The sequence below is a fragment of the Micromys minutus genome (assembly GCF_963924665.1).
Source record: "Micromys minutus genome assembly, chromosome: 21".
In the NCBI taxonomy this organism is placed as follows: domain Eukaryota; kingdom Metazoa; phylum Chordata; class Mammalia; order Rodentia; family Muridae; genus Micromys; species Micromys minutus.
In genome coordinates, this window is record NC_137956.1 from 48,276,864 (window position 1) to 48,289,408 (window position 12,545).

A 12,545-nucleotide genomic window follows, 5' to 3' on the forward strand; every position below is an offset into this window, starting at 1 on the left:
GGAGCTGTAGGAGGCCGCGAGCCACCTGGCCTGGGTGCTGGAGCCCAAAGTGAGCTCCCTGCAAGAGTAGTGCATGCTTTTAACTAACCCTGAGCCATCTCTCTCTACCCTCTGGTTTTAGTGTTTTGAGACAAGATTTTCCTGTGTGCCCCAGGCTAGCCTTGAACTTATTATGTAGCCTGTGCTTGATTCAAACTCATAGCAATCCTCCTGCCTCAGCCTCCTGTAAGCTTTGATTACAAATGTATGTCACCATGCCTCACTTAGAACTGTGAGCTTTTGGTATCAAAACTCTGACAAAATAGAAGGGATGTCAGCCGGGAGGGGAAGCTGGAGGGGCGTTGTTCTTGAAAGAACTCACAGAGGAGTGTGAGAATATTCTAGTCCACTTCCTGTTGGAGTAAGAAAAACACTAGAGACCCCGTAATGTATAAAGAATGGAAGTTTACTTGGGGCCTGCCTGGTGCGTGCAGCCCTGGACAGTTCCCAGCACCATGGAAAACGTGGAATTGGGAAAACAGCGATGCATGGTTCTTACTCCAGCCTTGGGGGTTAGAGGGAGGATGATCGAAGTTCCAGGTCATGCTCAGCTACACAATAAGGTTGGGTCCAGCCTGTGAAATAAGACCCTGTAAAGAAAAACACAGAGCTGGAGGGATGGCTCAGTGGTTAAGAGCACTGACTGCTCTTCCAGAGGTCCTGAGTTCAATTCTCAGCAACCACATTGTAGCTTACAACCATCTTTAATGGGATCTGATGCCCTCTTCTGGTGTGTCTGAAGATAGCAACAGAATACTCATAACTAAAATAAATAATTTTTAAAAACCAGACAAAGAAAAGAACCATCCATTCCTTTGCACTAGAGAATTGATTTTGCTGGTTTTACCTATTCCCATTGAAGCTCCTACCCTTCCAGAGATTTTTATTTTTGTTCCCTCCCTTCTATAGGGTCTGGAATGAATCTGTTGCAGATCCAGGAAAAAGTCTGGTCCCAGGCTTGCCTGGATGCCTGTGCCCCCCATTTGGAGGAGAAGCTGGGCTCACCGGTCCCTTCCTGCTCAGTTGTGGTAAGTCCTCTTCCCGGCAGTGACTCTGGTATGGGTTCCAGCACTGCTGGTGGAGCTCAGGGTTGGGTAAACACACACACACACACAGAGAGAGAGAGAGAGAGAGAGAGAGAGAGAGAGAGAGAGAGAGAGAGAGAGAGAGAGAGAGAGGAGAGGAAGAGGGAGAGGTTGATTTTCACTTAAGCCTAAGCTCAGCAGCCTTTGAAATTAGAATACCTGGTTAACGCAGTATTGTTCAAGTACCTGGCTAGATTCCCGAGCTATCTGAAGGATTTCTGGGTGACTGCACCCCTAAAGGTAAACATGCAGAGTGCTGAAATTGGGGCACTAGCATGGAAGCTTGCAACAGGTAGGCTCTGGAAAACAAAATACTGAAGATCTGGCAGGCAGAGCACAGGCCCTGAGCTCACACTAAACCCTGGCTGCACCCAGACCCTCTATCATGACTTATTGTTGTTGTTTTGAGGCAGGGTCTCTATATAGTCCTAGATGGCCTAGAACTTAAAGAGATCCCCCTGCCTCTGCTCCTAGTGCTCAGGTTAAAGGCCTGTGCGCCACCACACCTAGCTTGGCTTGCCTGTATTTAAATCAGGTTCCCACCTTCCTCTTCTGGAGATAGTATTGTCTGTGCATTAGGCACACATGAGGTGAGATATGTTAAGAGGGTTTCAGAGGGTGGCTGGGCACATGTGTCCGTGACAGGCACTTAACCATGAGTGTGGGGCCAATCATTTGGAATGGGTATGGGCTAGGAACACCCAGTACACTCTGGTTGGCTGGCCCCGTTCTTGGCTGTAGAGAGGATCACGCTGCTGAAGTAGGGTGAGAGTCCATTTACAGCAGCCAAGGAACAGTTAGGTATTTCTTTTGCCATTGTGCGGGTCTACCAGTGTGGACAAGTGGATACCACGTGACCTTGTTGAGTAACAATGTTACAGCATTAGAAGAAGCAGGAGGAGGAGGAGAAGGAGAATGAGAATTAAGAATTAGGCTTCAAGCATGGAGTAGTGGTCCATGCCTTTGATCTCCATGAGTCAGGCTAGCCTGGTCTACATAGCAAGTTTTAGAACACTCAGAGGCTCATAGTGAGGCCCTGTCACAGAAAAACAAACAACCCAGAAGTTAAGCTTCAGTTGTCTGTATCATCCGTCACTAGGGGTCAAGTCCCAAGTCAGTGGTTGGGCCTGTTGAAATGTGGGAATTTTATTTTTGTTTGTGTTTGTGTGTGTGTGTATGTGTGTGTGTGTGTGTACTGAGCCCCTGGAATGTCACCACCATCTGTGGCCTTTTGTTTCACATGAAATGGAGAACAAAGCTTTGTCTAAGACACTGCCTTTGCTTACATAACACCAAGAATGCCTCAGAGGCTAGTATTAGAGGAACGGGAAAGAACCGGTTCTGAGAGAATGTTTCCACTTAATTAACCATATGCTCATGTGAAGTCACCGTGGCTTCACCAGGTATCACCCCTGTTGGAACCAAACTTTCTATGTTGGGATCTCCCTGAGTCCAGATGTGTCCTGTGAGTGTGGAGGACAATCTTCACCAGAGAGGCACAGGAGCCTGTGAGTGACCCCAGAGGTTCCTCTGGGGCTTCTGCCTTCCTGCCTTTGGGGTGCCCAGTGGGCTGAGGCACCCTTAGACTCCTGCCCTCTGGTTTTCTCTACTCTCCTAGGTCTCCACATTAAGCTGCACACAGGCCCTATCACATTCTAGCATCTGAGGTAACCTAGGTCAAAGTCTTATTTCTCCATGGGATACCTTGTTCTGTTGGAAATCCAAAACATTGCTGGGTGGAAATTTTTTCTTCCCCTACAGTAGGGGAAACAATATCTTTTAAAAACGTGTTTCTTTGAGTCAGTGTTACTGTGTAATTCATGCTGGTGTATCACTGTGTAGTCCAGAGTGACCTTCAATTTAGTCATCCTCCTGTCTCAGCTGCCTGAATTGGGATTCTAGGCATCAGCCATCATGCCTTATTCTTTGTTTATTTCGCTTGCTTACTTTTTTATTCCCCCAAGACAGGGTTTTATTATGTGGCCCTACAGGTCCTGGAACTCACAGAGATTCACCTGCTTCCACCTCCCAAGTGTTGGGATTAAAGGCTTATGCCACAGCCACCACCACCGCAACCATCATCATCGTTATTACAAGATAGGGTCTCGTACCTCAGGCTGGATGAGAACTTGCTGGGTAGCCAAGGATAACCTTAAACTTCTGGTTCGTTATTTCTGTCTCAAATACTAAGATTACATGTCCACCATCATGCCTGGTTTAATTTTTTTTAAGATTTGTGTGTATGAGTGGTTGCCTCTGTGTGTGTGTGTGTGTGTGTGTGTGTGTGTGTGTGTGTGTGTGTGGTGTATACATCGGCATGTAATGCCCACAGAGTTTAGAAGAAGGCATCAAATTCCCTGGAGCTGGAGTTACAAGTGGTTGTGAGCCACTCTGTGGATGCTGGGAACTGAACCCAGGTTCCTCTGCTGTAGCAGCAAGCGCTTTAACTCTGAGCCATCGCTCCAGCCCCTTCCCATGCCTGGGTTTACGTGGCGCTGGGGATCACATCCAGTGCTTTGTGCACACTGATGAGCATTCTGCCAAATGAGCTACACCTACATATACCATGTATATCTATCTACCTCCATTTGCTTTTCTTTTTCTTTTTTAAGATTTATTGTATGTAGATGAGTACACTGTCACTGTCTTCAGACACCAGAAGAGGGCATCAGATCCCATTACAGATGGCTATGGTTGCTGGGAATTGAACTCAGGACCTCTAGAAGAGCAGTGAGTGCTCTAACCCATTGAGCCATCTCTGCTGCACTACCCCCGGTTTCTTGAGGCAGTATCATGTAGCCCAGGTTAGACTTGAGCTTGCTATGTAGTTCAGGCTATCCCAGGCTGACTCTGAGGTTAGTTTTCTTTAGGACTGTGTTCTCTGCACTGGCTCATCTTATTGATGATATCAGATGTTGGTAATCAACTCCCTGTGTCTATGAGCTTGCTTATCAATGTCCTGTTACCTTTTCCTTCAACACTATCGGGATTTGTTGTCCACAAAGTAGGTAGAAGGTGGAGAATGCTATCCTGAATTTCTCAAACTCATGTGATCCTCACGGTGACTGGCCTTCAGCTTATAGTTCCCAACCTATTCTGGGGTCCTTAGGGTGATGGAGCTCCAGGCTGTGCTACATAAGCCTGCAGCATCCTCAGGGCCCGGCGTGCGGAAAATTTCTCTGCTCCAGTGACTTGGAGCCAGGAGTCTCCTGGGTTGAGGTGTGTGTGGCTGTGCTGATCTAACTGTGGCTACGTCAGCAGAACACAGTGTAGTGTTCTTTCTCCCCAGGGAGCCATTTCGTCCTACTATGTTCAGCGCTATGGATTCCCTCCAAGATGCAAAGTGGTGGCCTTCACTGGGGACAACCCAGGTACGTGCCTAGGTGCGGGTTGCTCTTATACACATACATGCATGCATATATACATACATACATACATGCATATACATACATACATACATACATACATACATATATACATATACATGTATATTAGAGAAGGAGTCTCCAAAGGCCTAGGTCTTACTATGCAGCTCAGGCTGATCTCAGATGCTTATCAGTCCTTTCTCCCCAGCCTCTCAGGTACAGGGACTATGGACTGAGTCACCACACCTGGTTCTTACTGGACTTCTAAAAATTCCATGCCATCTTTTTATCTTCTTGGTCATGTCTCTCTCTCTCTCTCTCTCTCTCTCTCTCTCTCTGTGTGTGTATGTGTGTGTGTGTGTGTGTGTGTATGTGTGTGTGTCTGTCTGTCTGTCTGTCTGTACACGTGTGTGTGGGTGCATTTGTACATGTGTGTGAGCGCATGTGTAGATGGGGCTGTCTGCTGTTCCTCATATGCTGCTTATCTTCTTTTTTGACATGGGGTTTCTCGCTGCCCTGGAATGCCCAGTAACCCATGCTGTCTGGTTGTGGAGCCTGAGAAGTGTATTAGGTCTTCCTCCCCAATGCTGGGGTCACATACAGCAGATGCCACCATACCTAGCCCACCGACCGGCTTTTGGATAAAGTCTTCTGTGCGGTTCCCTTTTCTCTCTGAATCCTGGCTCTTTATCTCAGCCTGGCCCACACCCCTCAAAGTCAGGCATGGGCTCGGGCCTGTACTGTCTTGGTGTAGGTCATTGGGTATAAAGAAGGCAGTTGTCTCCCCTCTCCCACTTCCATTCTATTCCAGCCACTGCCTCAGCTCCTCAGCCCATCCTTAGGGACACTGTGTTGAGGTCAGTTGGTCTCTAAACAGTTTGCTTCACGTGGCACCCTCCACTTTGCCTCTTCTCAAGGCCTCTGGTTTTTGTGAATAGATGGGCCACACTGAGGAGTGTGCTGTATGCGACTTTTCCTAGGGAACCTTCGAAGGACGGTTAACATTGGAGGGATTCTCCTCGGCCTCCTCCTATGCTCATGCATTAACCTCCATCCCTCTGGTCAACTTGATGAATGGATGTCGGGGCTTCAACTGCCCTGACCTGTGATGGAGCTCTGCATTTTCTCCTGTCTTGGCCATGCGCACAGCCTCAAGGCAGCTGCCGAGTTTAGAGATGTCTGTTTCTGTTCCCATTTCTCCTCCACTTGGGTTCATCCACTCAACATTTAGGGTGCACCGGCTATGTGCCAGGTCCTCTTTAGTGCTGGGGGCGTGTTGGCAAAGAGGGCAGAGAAGATTGCCGCAGAGAACCCTGTGTCTGCCAGAGGTGGTCGCCATTACCGCAGCCCTTTCTTTGTCCTGAGCGAGCAAAACCCATTGTGTTCCTGTCTCACCTCCGTCTTTCCTGTCATGTGTGCTCTTGATACCTTGGCTCGGTCTCTTGATTCTCTGGGGAGAATTCTCAGCCCAGAATCTAGCCTTGGCTAGAGCGGTTCGCCCTTTGACCCCTGTCACCTTTTGGCTCCTTAAATTCAGCTTGTTCAACTGTGAAGGCAGAAGGTGGTATCTGTTCTGCTGTGTAGGTGGTTTCTACAGTTTGTTCCATGGATCCCGCGTAACTCCTGCTAACCAGAGGTTTCCCTTCCGTTCCCAGCATCCCTGGCCGGCATGAGGCTGGAGGAAGGAGATATTGCGGTAAGGTGACTTCCCACACCTACAGACCTTCTGTCCTGGGCACCGGGGTGCTGTGTCACAGCTGTGTGTCAGAGGGTCTGCTGCCTCTGAAGAGGATGGAGGCCCACTAGCTTTCCTTAGGTCATTGTCCTTTGCTGTTGACAGTGGCTACTGGGCATAGTGGCAGAGGGTTGGAGGAGGGCCAGGGTTGCTGTGAGTTCTATGGCTTTTCTACACCTGGCAGGGAAGCCAGCATGACCTGAATCTGACTAGCTGGCCTCTAACTCACCCGGAATGAGGGGAGTCAGGAAAAAAAAAGAGAGTTGGCCATTGTCACTTGCAGTGTGAAGATGGGAGTGACTGGATGAGGCCGGGTGGGGTGGGAGTGTGTCACTGGTAGAGGACACTTGTAGGCAAGCCCCAGGCACCTCACCCTCTGCTCTCCCGAAGGTCAGCCTGGGCACCAGCGACACTCTATTCCTCTGGCTCCAAAAACCCAAGCCTGCCTTGGAAGGCCACATCTTCTGCAACCCAGTGGACACACGGCACTATATGGCTCTTCTATGGTAATCCCGGAAATTCTGGGTTGGGGAAGAAGGGGCACACAAGTCAGACACCCCCAAGCTATTCCTACTATGTTGCATCATGGGTAGCCAAGACCACAGGGACACATGAGTTCTTGCTTGAAGCAGAAGCATCTGGGGAAGATCCCAAGACCCCAAGCTTGGATGCAAACTCTGCCTCCAGTGCTGCCCTGTGTGGCACTGGTTTTGTGAGTAAGGCGTTTGCTTCTTGGCGCTCTGACAGACATGTTTAGCTTGACCCTTAGCAAATGGTCTGGAAGACAACTTGCTTCTGAGAGTTTCTAAAGGAGCCGGATGCTCTATGTCCTTGCCACGGGCCTTTGGTACTTGTTGGAAGCTACCTGGCTTAGGCTTTTCTTTTGAGCTGTAAGCATGAAGAACCACTGGAGAATATTCAGGTCTAGCTAGGCTAGTACCCAGCCCTACTGAAGAGCTGATATGAGGTATAGAGAGACCCATGTGGGTCCCACTGTCGCAGCATCCAGCATAAACAGATCCCAAGATAAGTGTGAGTCCAGCATCTTCCAGAAGAGACTGATGCCTGAGATTCAGGCTGCCTGTTGCGGCCTGCCCATGGTTTGTGGTCTAGCCTGGCCTGGAGACCATCTGTCTGGACTCTTTCAACAACCCTGGGCCCAGTCTGCAAGTAAAGTTTAGTAGTCAAATCCTTGCCTAGGGCGTGAGGCTCCTGGGTTCCAACCTAACACCCCAAGGCCTGGGAGCAGAGAACTCATACTGCGTGTCTTTCTGCAGCTTTAAAAATGGCTCCCTCAGTCTTGGGAGCAGAGGACTCATATTGCGTGTCTTTCTGCAGCTTTAAAAATGGCTCCCTCATGAGAGAGAAGATCCGAGATGAGTCTGCCTCCTGTTCCTGGAACAAGTTTTCTAAGGCCCTGCAGTCCACAGAGATGGGGAACAACGGAAACTTGGGTAGGCTGGGCCTATGGACAGGGGCAGCAAGGCTTGGAGCACCATGAATTGGGGGCATTGAGAAGTTGGGGGCAGGGGCTTTCTGTCTCCATGTAGAGTCGAGAGCTGGCATGGGCCCCCAGGTTCTGAGGGTGTACTTATGTGGTTACCCTTGGCTGCTGCTCCATTAACCTCCAGTGAAAGGTTAGACTTGAGTTATATCTTCTTTCCATTCAAAATTAGAGATGGCAGCCCCAGGATCTACTGTGGTTCGCTGCGTCTCAGTATGCAGGTTTCTGCCCCAGCCAGAAGGCAGCACCAAGCTATGTCCCGAGGAAGAAAGGGACATGCCTCTCTGAACATACCTTGCCTGGAACTCAGGGTTATTTCAGCTGAGCTGCCAAGTGGAAGTAAGAAAGGTTGCCTCAGAATAGCACAGGCCTTCCCTGTTCCCTCTGTCCTATGGGAGAGGAAGGTCTGAGGACATCACAGGGCTCCTCTAGGGGATGGGAGGAGGCTGGGGCACAGATGAGGTAACTTTGCTTTGTCTTTTTTGGGAAACTCTTCTGCTCCGGGATGCTGACAGCTAATCCCTTCCTTGTTTTGCTTCAGGCTTTTACTTCGATGTAATGGAGATCACCCCTGAAGTTATTGGGTGTTATAGGTTTAATGCAGAGAACACTGAGGTACTTGTGTCTTTTCCATGTGTGGTGTTTGTATGTTTACATGTGTGTTGCTGGTGTGTGTGCTTGTGGCAGCCCAAGACTGACACTGGGAGTCTTCCTGGGCTGTTCTACCATATTCACTGAGACAGGTTCTCCCAATCAGAGCCAGAGCTTGCTCAGGGGATTCCCCAGATCCACCTTAGGAGGCCCAAATTCAGGTCCTCTTGCTACACCAACAGCACTGTGGCAGCTGCCTTCCCAGCCCCAGACACATGCACTGCTCTCAAGTACATCAACCCTAAGGTCATAAGGAGAAAGTAGGGTTCTTCCATCTACTCGGTACACATATGTGTGGGTGTATGTGGCTCATGTGTGTACCTGGTGACCCCAGAGGCCCAAAGAGGACATTGATTGGGTCCCCTGGAACTGGAATTATAGATGTTTGTGAGCTGCCATGTGGGAACCTGGGAACCAAACCCTGGACCTCTGCAGGAGCAGTCCGAGAGAGTGCTAGGTTTACTTCTTGATCCGAGGGCCTGGAGAAGTAGGTCCAGGCCTGGGGTGACTCCCATCAGAGCCACCTTCATGTTCCACAGTGGCCATTGTGGATACTCGGGATAAGTTCATGGCTGTCACTCATCAAACATCAGCTCTGTACTCTAAGGCCTGTCAGCTTGGCCATGGTAGCCTTGGGTCAGGAAGATGGCCCAGACAGAAAGATCCACATGATATCCAAGGTCAGCGGGAGTGTTAGAGTCAGGACTTGAACCTTTGGCTTCCTGAGACAGTGCTGAGTGTGATGTTGCTTACTCCTCAGTGCCACACAGGGGAGGTGTGAGCTGTGTTTGTGTGAAGGTGCAGCAGGTGACATTGGTGGTTAAAGTAAGATCATTTGCACATGCTTGCACATGCTTGCACATGCTTGCACATGCTTGCACATGCACTCAAGCACACAGGGACATCCAGAGTCCCTCTCAATGTGCCTATTTTATATACATACATATATACACACACACAGAGATTCCTTCACACTCTACCTGTTTTACACACATATACACACACAGACACACAGAGTCCCTCACACTGTGACTGTTTTATACACACACACACAGATTCCCTCACACTACCTATTTTACACACATGTACACACATGCACACACACACACATACATATACAAAGACACACAGAGTCCCTCACACTGTGACTGTTATATATACACACACACACAGATTCCCTCACACTACCTATTTTACACACATGTACACACATGCACACACATACACACACACACACACACACACACACACATACACATGCACATACAAAGACACACAGAGTCCCTCACATTGTGCCTATTTTCTGGAGACAGGTCTCAGCATTCCCTGGTGATGTGGAGATCCGAGCACTGGTCGAAGGCCAGTTCATGGCTAAGAGGATTCATGCAGAAGGACTAGGCTACCGAGTCAGTGAGTGAGGGACCATGTGGGGTTGGGAGAAGGGTGGAAGAGGCTCAGAGACAGTGTATCTTCAGGCTTTATAAGATGTTGTGGGGAGATGGTGTGTGGGCTTGGTTCTGGTGGGTGAGAAAGCAATTGAGGTGCCTTAGGCAGGTCTAGATCCAGAGGCAGGGTGGCCTGTTCTCAGCTCTGTCACTGCTAAACTAATCTCTAGGGCACAGGCTGTAGGCATTAGGAAAGGTCTTCCTGTGCCCCCAGGTTTGTGCTAGCTGCAGATAAACATACTGAACTCATTTATCCATTTGGCTTTTTTGAGACAGGGTTTCTCTATGTAGCCCTGAATGTCTTAGAACTCACTCAGGCCTCAAACTCAGAGAATTGACACCTGCCTCTGCCTCTCATGCTGGGATTAAAAGCAAGTCAACATCATTTGGCAAAGAGTATTTTTTTTTAATCCAGAAGGTCTCCTAAGCCTCCAGAAGTTTCTGAGAAGTGAGATTGTGTGAGCAGGGCAGAGAAGTTGGGTGAGAAGTGAATGCCTAAACATGTTTATAATTTGTGTATGGGGAACAGGCACACAGTTGGTGTGAGAGTGAAATCCGTTTCAATCTTTCTATCAAGTGAGCTCTGGGGCTTGAACACTCGCCACCAAGTGTCTCTCAGCAGATTATATAAATATTTTTCAAGATTTATTTATTTTATTTATATGAGTACACTGTAGCTGTCTTCAGACACACCAGAAGAGGGCATCAGGTACAATTGATAGATGGCTGTGAACCACCATGTGGTTGCTGGGATTTGAAGTCAGGACCTCTGGAAGAGCAGCCAGTGCTCTTAACCACTGAGCCATCTCTCCAGCCCAAAACCTTTTATTATTGGTTTGTTGGGATTTTTTTTTTCCTTTTGGGGGTGGGGTGGACCGAAGTAGAAGGTGGTGGAATCGGGGCCTTGTGCTTGCTTTCCCAACTGAACGATGTCCCTCAACCTTCCATTTCTAAGTCGGTAAGGACAATAAAGGTAGAGGGACGGTAGATTCCCAGGAAGATTACATATGAGGGGCCTTGAATGGACAAGTCAAGCTTTGGGTCTCTTCAGAGCTCTGGAAGATGAGCCAGAGAGCCACCACAGGCCATCCATGGCTGAAGGACAGCCCTTTCTGTCTTGAGAGAATTGCTGCAAGCATTTCAGTTCTGTTTCACCTTTTGTCTTACAGTGCCCAAGACAAAGATTCTAGCCACGGGAGGAGCATCTCACAACAAAGACATCTTGCAGGTACATGTGATGGTGGCCCTGTACCACAGCCTCTTCTTTGTCTTGCATCTAGGGTCTGGATGTCTTTCTTAATCACTCTTCCCCTTACTTGGGGAAATAAATACTCACTGACCCTGGGGCTCACAGATTTGACTTGAATGGCTGGCTAGCAATCTCCAGGGATCGATTACAATGGCTGGCTAGCAATCTCCAGGGATCGACTACAATGGCTGGCCAGCAAGCCGCAGGGTTTAGATTCCCCAGGGCTGGGATTGCAGGAATGTGCTATACATTCAGCTTTTCCCCATGGATTCTAGGGGGTTAAAGTTAGGTCCTTGTGTATACACAGCAAGCACTTTACCGAAGAAGCCAACTTCTCAGCTGTTCATCCATTTGCCTGTGACATTTGAGGTTCTGGTTTTGATTTTCAGCACTGAAAATAATTAAGTAAGTAATAAACTTAAGTCAAAGTGATAAAATGGTGAGCAAAAGCATCGTAGGGAGAAAAGGATTTGTTTCACCTTACAGCTTATATGCCTGTCACTGAGGGATGTCAGGGTGGGAACAACTACAGGGTCCTACAGACAGGAACTGAGACAGAGCCCATGGAGGGATGCTGCTCACTGGCTTGCTCCTTGTGGCTTGCTCAGCCTACTTTCTTATAGAACCCAGGACCACCTGCCCAGGGATGACCACACCCACATCTATCGCTAATTTAGAAAATGCCCCCACAGGCTGATCTTATAAAGGCAGTTTCTCAACCATGTTTTAGTGTTATCAGATAATTCTAACTCTTGTCAAGCTGTCGAGAAACAAAAAACAAAACAACAACAGCGAAACAAGAAAATCCAAACACAACAAACCAGCCAGGATATAAATAGTTAAAAAGCCGGGACATGAACATGAGGACCGGAGTTCAGAGTATTGACAGGAGAAAAGTCGCCTTGTGTGTACCTGCAGTCCCAGCGCTGGGAAGTGGAGACAGGAGGTGCAGGGGTCGCTCTAAGGGGAAGGTATCCTGGCAGTCAGGAGCTAAGGAATGCAACCAAGTCACACCACACGACAAGCCTCACAGGGCGCCTCTGCTGGGGAGAGAAGCAGCAAAGACTGAGCAGGCAGGCGGGCTTACATAGGGTTTTGTGTGTGTGTGTGTGTGTGTAGCTTTGCAATGTGGTATGGGATTGGATTTTTTTTTTTTTTTTTTTTTTGCCTGATTTTGGGGCAAGCTCAGAAATTACTGGGATTTTATTTTATTTTATTTGCCTCATCTTGGGCTTTTTTTTCCTGGATAAGCCATGGGGGGTAAGGCCACTCTCCCGCCTCAAGGGGCAGGGACTGCTGTCACCACTATTAGAGACATCTGGGCAGCAGGAGCCTAGCTGCTTGCACCCCCTCCGGGGGCTTACAGAAGGTCTCTGCCAGTGTTGGCTGGCCACTTCAGCCAATTTGTAAACAGAAACAGTGAGGCCAAGTGATTGAAGAAGACACCTGGCGTTGACCTCTGGCCTCCACGT

The 12,545-nt window shown here is 48.7% G+C and overlaps 1 protein-coding gene across 2 annotated transcripts in view; it reads left to right on the plus strand.

Annotated features, from left to right (window-relative positions):
* XYLB (xylulokinase) overlaps window positions 1-12,545 on the plus strand; it is a 29,996-nt gene that overhangs the window by 12,665 nt on the left and 4,786 nt on the right. For both annotated transcript variants that reach the window (XM_080934889.1, XM_080934888.1), the window contains exons 9-16: window positions 949-1,067; window positions 4,414-4,495; window positions 6,145-6,185; window positions 6,615-6,730; window positions 7,563-7,678; window positions 8,270-8,343; window positions 9,693-9,789; window positions 10,994-11,052. In XM_080934889.1, coding sequence (XP_080791015.1) covers window positions 949-1,067; window positions 4,414-4,495; window positions 6,145-6,185; window positions 6,615-6,730; window positions 7,563-7,678; window positions 8,270-8,343; window positions 9,693-9,789; window positions 10,994-11,052 — 704 coding nt within the window. The remainder of the gene's footprint in view (window positions 1-948; window positions 1,068-4,413; window positions 4,496-6,144; window positions 6,186-6,614; window positions 6,731-7,562; window positions 7,679-8,269; window positions 8,344-9,692; window positions 9,790-10,993; window positions 11,053-12,545) is intronic.